The sequence below is a fragment of the Notamacropus eugenii genome, chromosome 1 (assembly GCF_028372415.1).
Source record: "Notamacropus eugenii isolate mMacEug1 chromosome 1, mMacEug1.pri_v2, whole genome shotgun sequence".
NCBI classification, from domain to species: Eukaryota; Metazoa; Chordata; class Mammalia; order Diprotodontia; family Macropodidae; genus Notamacropus; species Notamacropus eugenii.
Window position 1 is genome coordinate 215,688,505 of NC_092872.1, and position 15,842 is coordinate 215,704,346.

The 15,842-nt window shown below is 39.3% G+C and overlaps 1 protein-coding gene across 2 annotated transcripts in view; it reads right to left on the reverse strand.

The window, feature by feature from the left end:
* The window catches only part of HPSE2 (heparanase 2 (inactive)), a 724,961-nt gene that overhangs the window by 271,132 nt on the left and 437,987 nt on the right, over nt 1-15,842 (reverse strand). For both annotated transcript variants that reach the window (XM_072626990.1, XM_072626982.1), the window contains exon 5: nt 14,059-14,230. In XM_072626990.1, coding sequence (XP_072483091.1) covers nt 14,059-14,230 — 172 coding nt within the window. The remainder of the gene's footprint in view (nt 1-14,058; nt 14,231-15,842) is intronic.

Consider the following 15,842-nt stretch of genomic DNA (forward strand, 5'->3'; position numbering starts at 1 on the left):
CCCTTCCAAATATCCCACCTCCTATTCAAACATCCCTTCTCCCTATGCCACACAAACTATGATATTCTGAAATCAACGACTATCATATGACAAAATTTGGATGATACCAGGAAAGAACATCTATTCTAAAGAAGTTTCAGAAAGGCAGATTTGTGCTTGTGTTCTAAAGTGGGAAATTTAGGGATGGAACACTGGCTTCTAAAGACAGAGAGCCACTGTTATAAAAGAAAAATGTTCCCATGGCAGAAAAAAATGGAGCCAGAGATAGATAAGGAGTAGAAAAAGAGAAACCAAGGATCAGGTAGCAGAATGGTCCACCTGTAGAAAGAGAAGTTAGAAGACTGGAAGGAGAATGACATGGTATGGGCTAAGTAGCAGGAATAAATTTTCCATTGTCTCTAGAGAGTAGGGGAAATGGTTAGGACTGAGCCTAATCTCTTCCACAGACTGCCCACCTCCCTGACACATCCATAATGAATGAAAGGAGGAAAGTTACAAGGACAAGGTTCATTCTATCTTTGGACCCTAAATGTTGTTCAAACACTTTCTCTGTTCTATATCTGTGGCTACTGTAAAAACTGTTTTCTTCAGCATTGGTCATGTCTTGGTCAAATGGAATAAGATGGGGGACCAATAGGAAGAGATACTGAGCAGGGAACAGGAAAGAAATATCACCTCGTGGAAAAGAGAAAAAGAATTCATCTTTCTCAAACATCCAGAAGCAAGCTTATCCCAACCCCAGGGTCAGATAATTAGCAGAATGGAGAAAAAGGCAAGTGGAACCAGGCTGAAAAGAAGTCAGAAAGAGGAGAGAATGCAAGAGAAGGTGCCTAGAGAAAAGCAAATGCGGTCTGTAGACAATAAGAAGAGTGAGGAGTCTACATATACAAGAGGAGGCTAACTGAGGAGCATTAGAGTCCTCTGATGTAGGGAAAACCAGGGCTCTGAAAAGGTTATCAAAGGTATAGCTGCCACTGAACATGTGATACAGTCATCACCCAAAATCTTCCAATGTCTTGTCTGCTTAAGATCTTAGGCGTCTTGAAGTACAGTCTATTACACAAAGATTCCCCCAAGATACAAACATTAAAAATACAAAAACCAGCCATAGACACATAGGGAAGCTGTTCAGGATCCAGAGGCTAGGAGTCCTGTTTTTCCACAAAAATGTCTCATCTGTTCTCCTGCATTCCCTGCTATTAAGATGGTCATTAGAAAGGCCATTTTAGGAACTGGCCTAAACCTAGAAATTGTATATTTCTGCTTTTATCAACTACCTTCAGACAGCTTCAGAAATAGAACAAAGTTGATGAGAAGGTTTAATCAATTGCTGGCTTTTGCACAAGTTTACTATATATCTACCTAGCTGATGCCTTCCTTAAGATGAACTGACATCAATCACTGGCTTTCTGTTCCCATAGCTGAACTGTCACACCTCCTTGATTATGGTAAAAAGTGTGCTCAGAGAGGGAACTTCAAAGAAAAGTAAGAATAAAAATATCAAGGATAAAACATATGATAGGAAAGAAAAATATGGGCTGATTGCATGATTAGATCAAGATTGGACAGGTAGGGAGCCAAGTCCATGGGTATCCCCATGAAGTCAGGAGAAGTAGAAGGGAGGCTTTAGCCAAATGCGTAGACTCCCCATGATGAACTCATGGGAGGGCATGGCTAAGATGGGGAAGTATGGATAGGTTATGAACTATATATTTGGAGGGTACATCTGAATTCATGAGGTCACAGATCCACTTGAGTGGATTAGGAGAGAAATGGTGATGCATTGGAAAAAAAAAAAAAAACACTGGGATTGAGCCAGGAGAAAATGAGGCTCTTATTTCTCCTTAAAAATTTCTGGGATCACAGGCAAATCACTTAATTTCACTGAGCCTGAGTTTCCTCATCTATAAAACAAAGATTGAGTCAATTCTCATCTTTCACAGGAGTAATATTCCCAGAAAATGGCACAAAAGTAAAAAATATAAACCTTGATGAATTGAACCCATGGGAAATAGCAGGTTAGGTTCCTCCAACCACCCCAAACTGTAATCTTTTGCTAGAGATTGCTGAAAATACACTTTTCCACATACAACTGTTTATAAAAAAAATTAATCCTGATAATGTGTACTTTTCCTAATACAAGAACCATAAAATAATCCATAAAATGCTGTACACAAAATAAAACTGATAATATGCAAGACACTTTTTCTTGCTAGTAACTCCCTAGACTTTTGTGATCTTTTATGCTAACATCTCAATGAAAAAATATTAATTTCAGAAAATATTCACTTTTCATAACATGAAATCTATAGTATTATAAATAGTTTCCTCCTGTTTGTGGATACAACAAATTATCAGCTCCTTAACACCAAACTCATGGTTGAAAACAGCCACAGACATTCCAATGTCAAGCATATCTAACAGCTTTAATGTCTCATTAAGCTCCTTCACTGACTTGGCTCACTTGGGTTTAGAGCCCAAAGGACTTGCATTCTGCTTTCAGGGCATAATTTCAACACAAAACTTGAGTTTTAAAGGTAAACAATGAAAACATGCAAAGGATACATGAGGAATTCTTGACTTGACGCTGGTAGGGTGAAGAAGAGTAGTAGGGCACCCATTAGGACATCAGCTATTCCACAAATTTGCCCTGCATCATGCCTCTCATTTTTTTCTCTATTGCGCATAGCCATGAATGTGCATGGCTCCCAGTGTGAGAGTGAAAAGAAGGTTACTCATAAAATCATGAGAATTCTTGAGGTCACGGAAGTTAAACATGCAAACATAGAGGACTGGCTGTAATTACAATCATATTTACCTTGTGAAGTTGTTGTGAATCTGAAATGAGACATACTATGTCAAGTACTTTGCAGATACTTAAAGAGTCATAGAGTAAAACTAGTAATGATAGCTAGCATTTATATAGCACTTCAAGGTTACAAATTGCTTTAAGTATCTTCCCAACAGCCCTTGAAGGTAGGTGCTACTATTCTCCCCATTTCACAAGTGAGGAAACTGAGGCTAATAAGTGACTTGACCAGCTAGGTCAAGGTCACAGCTAGGAAACATCTGAAAAAAGAGATATTCTTGAAAATTTATCTTGTTTGAAGAGACATCTTCAAGCAAGAATTTGAACTCAGGTCTTTCTGATTCCAGTTGCTGTGCTCTATCTACTTTACCATCTAATGGCTAGTAGTAGTAGAAGTAATAGTAGCAGTAACAGTAATGGTAGTAGTAATAATAGTGGTAGTGGTAGTCCAGTGCTCAATGCATTTCACCACCTAGCTGCCAGTAGTAGTAGTAGAAATAGTAGTAAGAGTAGTAGTAGTAGTAGTAGAAGTAGTAGATCTTTGTGATTCCAGGTCTAATACTCAATCTACTTCACCACCTAGCTGTCAGTAGTAATGGTAGTAGTAGTAGTAGTAGCGTATCTCATTAATGTCTTGGAAATCTTTTATAAGAGGATGTCTAATTCTCCAAAACAGGTAGGAACTAAGGAAAATCATTCACAGATATTGGTAGCAACCACCTAGAGTCTTGGAATCCTAAGCGGCTTGAACAGAAAAAAACCCACCACAGATGACTAGCTTCAACACAGCTGCAAAATTCTTAGCCAGAAAAATATGAGCGATGGAATAACATGCAGACTCCTACTGTCAGGAAGGGAAATAGGAGTGAAATACCACTGGGAAGCTGACATTCAGGTGAGGTGCTAGCATCATCAGCAGGTCCCTGAGCATCCAAGTTTATTCCCTTGCTTGGAATGGGGCCACTCGATGTGGAAGTGAAGGACCACACAGAGTCAGAGAGATACCCAAATCCACTGCCTAAGTCATGGGGAGGAGAGGATGCAGGACTTTTAAAGATCAGATGCCCTATAAAGGCAGGACTCTGGTGACAAGATGCAGCAGGTGGTCCTTTTAAGTAACGACAGAGTGTGCTGGGCTCTCCCATCAAGGCTCAGCTGTGAAAATGCTGGGAACTTCTCCAGCAAAGATAGGAATCAGAAGAAGCCAGGCACCTGAAAAAGGGGAGACAGACTACAGCTCAAGGAGATGGTGTAGTATTCGGTCATCTTCTCCTTTGGAGCTGAATCATTGCTATAAATAAAAGTAAAATATCCCCTTACATTTCTAGAGTTCTTTTCATCCCCAAGGATCCCCAAATCTGGGAGAATTTCTTTCTTTTTGTTATCCACCTGCATGCATGAAGTGCCTGAAATATTGTCAGGCCTTTCCCCGGAGGGGGTATCACAGCTCTCTCTTATAATAAGGCACATCTTTATTCATAACCTTATGGGTTTATTTCTTTCCCCCAGACTTCAGAGTGTGACCCAGAAAGCTGTGTTCTGAATCTTGCTCCCAGGAAAGAGGATAAATCCTGCACAATCGGTAGCATATGCCCTAAATAAAGATTGTATGTTCCAAAAGTCAAGAAGGCTGAGCTTTCCCCCTTTGTCTATAGGCAGGATTTACAATTCTGTCAAATAACCTATTTAATTCCAGAAACCTAGGTTAGACTTCAGAATTTTTTTGAAGCCCATGGTGATTTTAAAATATATATTTCAAAAGAAGACTGAATTCAAGATCAAAAGACCTGGGTTCAGATTGTGACTCGGTTAGCTGTCTGTCACCCATCATTCCATCCATCTAAGAAGTCTGCTTGACTGAGGAGCCCCCACCCAATGCCCGGAAGCAACCTCTACTTGACATCCTCTTGGAAACTTCCTTCCTTACTCCTCAGTCATTCAGCAAACCTTATTACTCTTGGTAAGCATGTTCTGCAGTTTTCTGAGAAATGGAGACTTTTTTTCCCTACTAGCTCTGCAATCCACTTTGTATATTCTCTCTCTCTCTTTCTCTGTCTGTCTGTCTGTCTCTGTCTCTCTGTCTGTGTCTCTCTCCCCCTTCTTCTATCTTTGTGCCTCCTCTGTTTCGGTCTCCTTTCCATCCCCCCCCCCCCCCATATCTCTGTCCCTTTCTCTGTCTCTCTCTCTCCCCTTCCCTTATTTCTGGCTCTCTCTTGTTTCTCTGTTCCTCTGTGTCTCTTTGTCTCTCTCCCCTGTGCTCCCCACAGTCCTTGTAAAGGGAATGAAGAAGAGATTTCAGTCTTGTGCTGGATCTTGCACATGTCTAATTTGTATCTATCTAGATATAAAGACAAACACACACAGGTTGACATGCTGACATAGTGTAAAGGCTGCAAGTGGATTAGAAGCCAGACTGAAACTTAAAAAAAGCTCACTCATGGTTTTGAGCAAATCACAACCTTTCTGAGTCTCAGTTTCCTTATCTGTTAAAAAATATGGAAAGAGTAATCCCCAAAAGATGATTTTTTCTTTTGGCCTCAGCAAGCCAGGAAAGTTGTTTACAAAGGCATAGAGAAACCATGAGCTTAAACACTGGTGGAGCATGTTCACCAATAAAATCCCATACTACTTGAAATACTGAGGTGAAATCCCATACAGAGTCCAGATATGGAGACAGTTAGGTCTCTAACTTTAACCAACAGTTCCCTTTACCCGATGACCTGAGCAGTTCATAATCTCTTGATGATTCTGGCTCAAGCTTCTCTCTGCTCCCCCCTACCCCAACTTTCTATGAGCTATTGTCACTTCAGTATCAAAGAAAAGCAGCCATGTGACTTTGGACAAGTCAGTCCCTTCCTCCAGGGCTATTTCCTCATCTATAAAATGAGAAAGCTGCACTAAATGCCTGAAAACTCTCCTTCCAACTGTAACATTCAATGGTTCCACCACTGCTGTTCTGGACTACTCTGGCTCTCCAAGAATTTTACCTCACTTGTTAGGAGTCTTCTCATTCTCTGCTGCGCTCATTGAGTTTGACTGGATCTAGCATTCACTTCATCTTGTAACTAGTGGCTCTTAGACAAACTAGAGAGGCGCAGTCAATGAGCCACTTACAAACCTAGATGAAGAATTAATTCAGAGACCCACACACCCTCAGGCACATACTTTCACTTAGTAAGCCCAGGCAAGATGGCATCATCTCCATTTTATAGATAAGGAAATCCAGAGGCACACATCTGGAGGCCTCACATTGTTGTTGTAGCCAGTGGTGGAGCTGTTATTTGAATGGGGTCTTCTGATTGTCAGCCTAAGGTTCTTTGTACCACCATACTACATTATAACTGACCCCTTTCCTCACCCCTACCCCCCAGTACTAGGGCAGGGATGTACTGAGCCAGCTCAAATTGAGCTGATTTTTAACTTTTCAGTGGCAAACACTATAAATCAAGATTTAATTTATTTTGTTGAATGCCTAAACCAATTAATTCTGGTGCCTTCCCTATCTTAATTATTTCATATATATATGTGTGTATGTACGTATGTATGTATAGTATGTGTGTGTATACATATGTGCACGTGTTTGCTTCTTGTTTCCCTCATTACACTGTGAGCTCTTCGAGGGTAGAGAACAAAGAGCCTGACACACAGCAGGCAGTTAAAGTGTTTGTTGATGAACGGATGGTGCCATCCTCAAATACAAACAGGGCTAGTAAATCCTGCCAGGACAATCCTGCCAGTTGACTTAAAAAAAGCACACACTCACATTACCTATATTCTTTTGTATTTCCTATTTATTTTGGGAAACATTTCCCAGTTACATTTTAATCTGGCTCAAGAGCACTCTGGAATATCGTCAGCCTCTTGTTTGACACCTCTGCTTTAGACTGCAGAAAGTGATGGATAAAATATTAACCATGTAGATTAAACTTAAAAGTGGGTCATGTTCTTGGAGACTCCATTGTTAAACATTCTGAGGTGAAAGGGAAAGGGAATACATTTATATAGCATCTTCTACGGCGTACAAATACTGATTCATTTAATTGAACTAACTTAGCAGCACATCACTGGGTGCAATTTTTATAACTATTCCTGAAGTCTGAAGTGAGGAGTTAGTCTACAATTAAAATCAGGAGAGAAGTCCTTCTAGAGAAAAATAGGAAAAGGGAGACATATGTGGGAGGGGGATTTAGAACTATGAGATTTTAGGGTCCTTGAAGGCAAGATCTTATTTCCCCTTTGTTTTACCACCCCACCCCACACCCAGCACAATTCAATTCAGCAAATGTTTAGTAAGTCTCTATTAAATCATATGAACTGATTTCTCAATGGGCTAGAGAGTGGGGTAATTTGAAACTCAAAATTCTTAAAAAATGGTTATTAAGAATGTTTTTTTAAAAGTTCCTACCAAAAATAAAGGTACTAAGGGCAGCTAGGCAGTGGATAGAGTACTGGTCCTGAAGTCAGGAGGGCCTGAGTTCTAATGTGACCTCAGACCTTACTAGCTGTGTGACAAGTAGGCAAGATGCTTAATCCAATGACCTCAAAAAAACCCCCCACTACAGTATAGGCTTAAGGCAACAGCACATAGTAGGGGCTTAATAAATGTCTGTTGAACTAAACTAAAGAGCAATCAGTAATACATCAATGAGGAGCAAAAATTTCCCTAGTCAGTGCATGTTCCTACTGATTAGCCCACACCAGCTGTTTGGAAGCTCTGCTCTGTCTCCAGGGACAGTGGGACAACAGTCTTTCCAATTATGAACCCAAAAGGAAGGATTTGCTTTCTTCTTCTCTGCTGCATTTGGGTTCAGTCGTTTATACTTGAAACAAAACAGCAATTATTAGGAATAACACTGTGATAATTACTTGGTGAAGCAAATTGTCCCCAGCTGTGCATCTTCGCACTGTGCTGAGCTCATGCAGAGGAAGCAGGTTCCGGCCAGAGCAGAGCTCTACATCATCCTCACGACACTGACAGCCCTGAGCCCCACCCCCCCATCAGCTCTACTCTTCTCTGCCCTCTGAGCTGGGGGCAACACGAGCTCTGTTCTCACATGCCAAGAGGCCCTGACCCAAACCAACTACCCTATAAGGCCCTGCTCGCTCTCTGGCAGGAGATATTGGCTTGTTCTCCACATGAAGGACTAGTGAACGAGGGAACTGGAGGACCTTTTATAAAGCTGTCAAGAATAGGGAAACCCCCAGTCCAGGAGCAAGGAACCAATCAGAGCAGGCTCCTGAAGGGGCAGTATGGTACAGTGGAAAGGAGCTGGTCAGGAAAGAGGGGGCTTGGAATTCCATTTCTGACACTTCTTTGGCTGTGTGCCTATGACCTATGAAGTGCGTAAGTCACTTCAGGTCTTGGAGTCTCAGCTTCCTCATCTATAAAATGGGCATGATAATATCTGCAGTACCTGCCATTAGGTAACTCTAATAATAACATTATATTTAATAATAGACCTATTAAGGGTTACTGTCAGGATCATATGAGATGAAGATACGCAAAGTGCTTAGCAAATGTTAAAGTGGTATCAATGCCAGCTATATCTCTATGCCAACCCAGGGCCGTATTATCCAGTAGGTACACTAGGCACTTTGTAGACAACATTACCTTGGGGGATGCTAGGAACCATGAGTATACAGAGAATAATGGCATGTATTAGGGGAATGAAATGAGCCCTGAAATACATGGGGTCTATACTGTGGCCCTTGCAGAGTCAAATATTGCTTTGGATATAGACTTGTGATTTTTCTCAGTATAGGAAACTCCTTGCATGGAGATTCCCTTCACTGACACAGATCATCAGCTGGTGTGTAACATGAGGACAGGCGGCATAGGAGATAGAGTTCTGGGCCTGAAATCAGGAAGACCTGTATATGAATTCTGCCTCAAGCACCTATCATAGCTGTATGATCCTTCTTAAGACATTTAACCTCTCTCAGCATCAGTTTCTCATCTATAAAATGGGGATAATAAGATCTAATTGGCTATGTTGTTAGACTCAAATGAGATCACATATGTAAAAACATTTTACAAATGTTAAATTTGTTGATGACGGTGGTGGTGGTGGTGACGATGATGATTATACCTGGGGCACTGAGAGGTTTTGGAACTTGTCCATGGTAATCCATATGATTAGAATTTAGAATTTAAAAATATCTTACACATAACCCAGTCTTCTCCAGATAAGGAAACTGAGCCTCAAAAAGATTAACTGACATGCAATTTTGCGCAGCTAGTGTAACCAGGATTCAAATGTGAGTTTTCTCATTCTAAATCCAGAGCTCTTTCTAGTTCACCCAAACACCCTATATAAGTGTGTTAGCATCATATTTGGATGAGCTAGGCTACAGGTCTCTCTTTATACACACACACATACATACACGCAACCCCCCCAAAAAAGTCATCATAAACAGTGGATTAGTGGCAGACACATGGCAGGGTCAAGGGGACATGAAGCCTATGCCAAGTCCCCTTTTGTCTATGTATCCAGAACCAAGAATCTTGCCTTGTAGCCATGATTCCCTCTCATTAACTGGGAGAGTTCTGTATACAAAGGAAGAATTAAGAGACGGATCAGAACATTATCCCAGGAGACCCTGACCCTAAGCACTGAACCACTGGAAAAGCATAAAAATAATTTTGTCCTGTCAAATTTGAGCCTAGCACAACGTCTTGCATACAGAAAGCATTTGACCAGTGTGAAGTCCCACAGTGTTACGGGGGATGCTTCATTCTGTGCCAACATTTCAGAGCCCTCTGTGGGGTGTGAGGGCAAAAATGAAAGTTCTCTCTCCTGCTTCTGTCTGGATTTCAAAGTGAGAGTAGAAGTAGTCAAAGATTATTCAGACAACTTAATTCCACTTAATGTGAATAGCAGAATGTTGAAGCTTGGGAAAGCTCTGAATGATCATTTAGCCCTGGAATCTGAGTATTTGACTTTAAAAAAAATATTTCATTTTTTTCCCCAATTACATGTAAAAACAATTTTTAGCAGATTTGTCTTTTTTAAGAAAAATTTTGATAATTGTATTTCAAAATAATTGCTGTAAATCCTATGTATTTTATTATATCTGTTAAAAGCTTTCTTCTGAGATGTATGATATAAACATGGTTAAGAAGCCCCTGCTTTGACTCCACGCTGCCTGTCATTTGACAGCTCAGGCCAGTAAGCAGGTGATCAGGTGCTTTTGCCTTCTCCTAAAAAAGCCTTTTCTGAATAGTGGAATGGAACATTCTAGGGTGGGTGAGGCTCCTCTGCTACAAACGTTACTTTCTTTTCTTCTGGCACTTACATAGAGGTAGCTGGTGGAGTGGATAGAGAGTTGGGTCTGGAGGCAGAAAAACCTGAGTTCAAATAGGGACTCAGATACTTCCTAGCTGTGTGACTCTGGGCAAGTCACTTAACCTTTGTTTGCTTCCATCTCCTAAATTAGAAAATGGGTATAAAAATAACACCTGCCTCCCAAGGTTGTCGTAAAGATCAAATGAACTCCTCTTGCCTCCCCCTGGTTTATTGTACCTATAGTACTGAGCTCTCTATCACAGCAAGGACTGCCCATAGGCTGTCCTCTAATAGACTTAGAAGATGTTTAGAAACTGTCCTAGTATTTATACTTATGAAATTGATTTTTGGAATCTAGGTGTAAGATTTTAGATTTACTTCTATTAAATTTCACCTGATTAATGTCTTCCCCTAACTTATCAAGGTCTTTTGAGATCCCTGGTTCTGTCATCTCACAAGTCAGCTACCCCTCCTATATAGGCATTGATTATCACTAAATTTGAAAAGCTTGCCTTCAGCCAATAAAAACGATAAAGGGAACCTTACTAGATTCCTTCTTCCATGCTGACATCCAACCACTAATAATTATTCTTTTAATAGTCATGCAACAATTTCTGAATCCTTCCAACTGGTCTATTATCTAGTTCATAGCTCTTAATCTCATCCATAAGAAATCTATAAGTGACTTTGTCAAATATTTTTATAAAATACAGATAAACCATACTTCTAAAGTTCCTCTATGCGCTCTGTTTAGTGGGAAGCTAGGTAGCGCAGTGGATAGAATGCCAGGATTGTGGATCAGGAAGACTCATCTTCCTGAATTCAAATCTGGCTTCTGCCAATAGCTGTGTGACCCTAGGCAAATCACTTACCCTTGTTTGCCTCAGTTTCCTCATCTGTAAAAAGAACTAGTGAAGTAAATGGCAAACCACTACACTATCTTTGCCAAGAAAATCCCAAATGAGGTCATGAAGAGGCAAACATGACTGAAATGACTAATCAACAACAACCTGTCTAGTAACTCTTCAAAAAGGAAATGAGGTTAGTATGATATGCCCTCTTTTTAATAAAGCTACTATTTTGGTTGTAATAATCATTTCCTTTTCTAGAAAGTCACTAATTATTGTTTTAATGATATTGAAAAATCATCCCAGGAATCAAAGTCAAGCTCATTGGCTTCTAGCCTTCAGATTTCATTTTCTTCACCTTCCCTTTTAAAAAAGAAATCAAGACATTAGCTTTTCTTTGAGGTTGAGACACCTCTTCCATTCTCCACAATCTGATTTAAAGGATCGCTGAGTGTGGGTCAGGAATCTCATAAGTCTGTGTCAGCACTCTGGGATACAGGTCATCTGGGCCTGAGGACTTCAGCTCATTAGGGTTAACAAGGTACACCCAATATATTCCCTGTTATGTTCTGGATCATATGACCAACAAACAATTAGGCATTTCTCTAATGCCCATTTACTCTAAAAAAATCCTAAGACAAAAGAGAGATTATGTGTCAGAGGTAGAGTAATTACAGTTGTCTTCACAGGGCACTATCCTCTAAACCAAGCAGCCTCAGAGGTGGAAGATGCCGCCCTCAGCACCTGTCCACCAGCCTCCACGTTACATTAGGACATACAAATCAACACTTCAGCTTCCACTCTAGCATGTGCTTTGCAGTTTCCTTGTTTTAGCCTCTATCAGCATATATCACTCCTGCCTTTATCCCTGCATTCTGCTGCAACAATCGGCAGACTTCATCTATGCCTCACCACATGCAAAAGAGGAGGAGGTAGGGAAGGTGGGACTTTGTTTTACCTGGGGGTCATCCCTAGGAAGAGGAACCTCCAAAGCTGCAGAAACCTACTCTACCTTCTCCCACGTCTGCCAAAAGCAGCAAACACTGATTTAACCTTATCAGAGAACTAAATGACAAAGAGAACTGGGTCAAGTGTTCCTCACTAGGGTAAGGACTTGCACTGAACCTTAAAGGAAAGGTGATTGGCATCTAGCTGGGTACCATTCCTTCAGAAGTTACTTGAGACCAGGGTAAAGTGGATGAAAAGTAAATACAACAATATGGTAGGAGACTGAGGTAGGTTGAGGGAAACGTATTGTCAATGGGGAAGTAGTCAGAAAGTAAGTAATAAGGCAAGAAAAGAGGAAAAAATACTAAGACTACTGAAGATCTCAAGAAGAAAACTCAGTTAAAAAACCTAGATCACAAGAAGACAAATCAACAAGGAAGATACCAAAATCAGAAAGAAACATGAGACATAAGACAACCAAAAGACTACAAACATCTGTAAATGAATACTTCAAAACAAAGAAAATTGAACAATTACCTATTGAAACAGAAATCTTTTGATCCCAAAAGAGCATGGGACCACAGAAGGATGTTCCACAGTGGATCAAAAGAAGAATAAGAACTTTGAGAAAAGAACTTAGACAAAAGTAAATGATTTTTTTGGTTTGCATGGCAGAAATAATTATGAGAATTGGAAAATCTGAATCCAAGGTGGCAAGTCTTTGTAAACAAAGAAAAAGAGAAAACAATGGGCTGATAATACAAATATACTAATGCAAATCTGGAAGAAGAAAAGCAAAAGGCAATAATTTTAACAATAATGTTAAAGAATACATCATCTATATAAGCAAAAAACATTCAACTTGATAATTGAATGTACAAAGACAACTTAAGGATCACAGGCTTCCCATATGAACACAAGTCAAAAAATCTGAAAATTGTAATACAAGATATTATATAAGAAACCTGATTAGAACTTCTGAATGCAGAAAATGAAGCACCAATGGAAAAATCCACAGCCTCCAAAAAGGAAAACTTTTTTTTAAAACCTCTACATTTCAAATTCTAAGACATTTTGTGATTAAATTCCCTAATTCCAATGCGAAACAATAAATTCTGCAAGCAACCATGAGGAATACTTTCAAATATAAAAGAAACAGAATTCTAGTAACACAAAAGTATTCTGTACTCATAAGCAATTGCAGAAGGGAAACTTAAGATACAACCCAAAATGTATATCCTGCTATCTGAACCTAATCATAAATGAATAAGATGCCCCTTCAATATGAGGTATTTGAAATATTCTTGCAAAAATGAATAAAAAAAGAATAATTTGAGAGCAGATTATTCAATTTGCTAACATAAAAGTGGTAATATAGAAACACAAGAATGGTAAGTAAGTTTACCTGTTTCCTCATTTATCTTGAAAATCAACTATCTATTAATCATTTTTCTTCTGTAATTTCTGGCTAAATTATAATCTTTTTCAGGAAAATAAAACAGGAAAAAACTGTATCTTCTCTCCATTATCCTTTATTCTCATTTCATCCTTTAAGCAGCAATCTTATCTGGTTCTGCCTTGTTAATTTTCTATAGTATTAAAAACCTTTTTTATTTTTTAAATTGTTCTAGCCTCAACTTATTGAGTTCTAACATTCCTCACACTATTCTTACAGGCCTGTGCTACAGCTGTGATTTTGCTTTCCTTTAAATACCCTTGCTTCTAACTCTTGCGTCACTGTTGCTGTTGAGTTATTTCATTTGTGTCTAACTCTTTGTGATCGCTATTGGGATTTTCTTGTCAAACACTGGAGTGGTTTACCATTTCTATCTCCTGTAAATATAAGTAAAAACTTAAAATGGTTCATGATGTTCCTGTACATAAATACTAGATATCTCCTTCTATAACTTATTCTATTAGAGAACCTCCTAAGATTAGAGGGGCTTAGAGAGATTAAGTAACTTGTCAGTTCTCACACAAACACTAAGCATCAGTGAGATTTGAATCCAGCTCTCCCTGGCTTCAAGACCAATACTCTATCTTTTATCACATACTAACTCAACAGACTTAGTATATAATTGGTGAGGTGGAGGGGAAGAGGTGGAGTCATTTGCCTGCAAAGGTTTTTGGACTGTATTTTTTACTTGTTCAAAACTATTTTACTTACCCATCTAGAAGAGCTATAACATTCTTCCGGGGACGCCCAATATTGGGTCCATACAAGCTGGCTCTGGAATAAGTTCTGATGGGCTGCAAAAGGCTTTTTAGTTGGATATAGTCTTTTCCCAGCTGACTGCCGTTCACTGCACGGCCATTCATGGTCCTATAGTTGTTTGGCTCTAGATAAAAAGCAAATTATGTAAGTCAATGTTGGCCAGTATGGACTTCCTATTCCCTAAGCCTTACTTCCTCTTCTATTCCCTAGTCTGTTTCCACTATGACACATCTATATCCTACTCCCTTATTGCCAGAGAAATTTTAGTAATTTGTGTGCTACAGATCTTTATCATCCGTGAAAGAATACAAATTTTTTTGAATTCATTTACATTTTCAACCTACGTTCTATGTTGGGAGTAACAAGTTGCATTAGTTACTATCCACTGTCTAAAGTCCCTTTTATTTCTAACATGGTGATCCTCTCTCAAAGGGGTGATGCAAAGAAAACATGCCTTCAAATGTTAGCATTACATTTCAGAGAATATTATGCGGCCACATTCTATTTTTTATAATAGTTATATTGGTGTATTTTATTTCATCATGCCCCAAATGAATTCTAAGCTCTTTGAAGGCATGTTTTCTTTGCATCACCATCAGCACCCAATCAATCAATTAACATTTTTAAGGATCTACTATGTACTAGTCATTGCATTAGGTCCTAGGGAAACAGATAGAAATGAAACATCCTACCTTCAAGGGCCTTGTTTTCTGTGGACATAGGGCTGTTGCGAGGGTCAAATAAGATAATATTTGTAAAACATGTAGCACAGCACTTGATACATAGGAGGTATCATAGAAATGATCATTTCCTTTCCTCCCCTCACCCCTAACATACTTTAATAAGCCAAGGCTTTGTGGTTTTGACAGTATTGGAAGGAAGTCTGTCACCAATGAAGATTCCAACCATCTATAATTTAGCATACAAGTCTTAAAGAGTTATCTAAGATTCCTAAAAGTTGAGTGATTTGACTGTTACCACAGGGAAAGGAAGTAAGTGAAGAAAGACTTGAACCCAGGCCTTCTTGAATACAAGTCCAGGACCCTTTCCTACATGCCACACTTCCTCTGTGCACACATACAGTCTGCAATGTTCCTTACACTTAATTGAATTTTGCAACAGTAACAGGTCAGATTTATATGGCATTTTATTAAGTTCTTTATTCTATCTGTGGAAGATAGGGCACATATCCTGTTTTATAGTGGAAGAAACAGAGATGGTGGCAGTTCTCTGGGTAGAAATCCTCTCTGCTGTTACTAATCAGCAAGCTGTCTATAAATCAGTCTTCAAGAATTACTGAATGGAAAGAAATTAAAGCTATCTATAGTTGTATGAAAAGATGCTCTAAATCACTATTGGTTAGAGAAATGCAAATCAAAACAACTCTGAGGTACCACATCACACCTATCAGATTGGCTAACATGACAAAACAGGAAGATGATAAACATTGGAGAAGATGTGAGAGAGTTGGAACACTAATTCATTGTTGGTGGAGCTGTGAGCTGATCCACCCATTCTGGAGAGCAATTTGGAACTATGCCCAAAGGGCTACAAAAATGTGCACACCCTTTGACCCAGCAATATCGCTTATAGGACTGTAACCCAAAGAGATCATAAAAATGGGAAAGGGTCCCACATGTACAAAAATATTTATAGCAGCTCTCTTTGTGGTGGTCAAGAACTGGAAATCGAGGGGATGCCCATCAATTGGGAAATGGCTGAACAAGTTGTGGTAT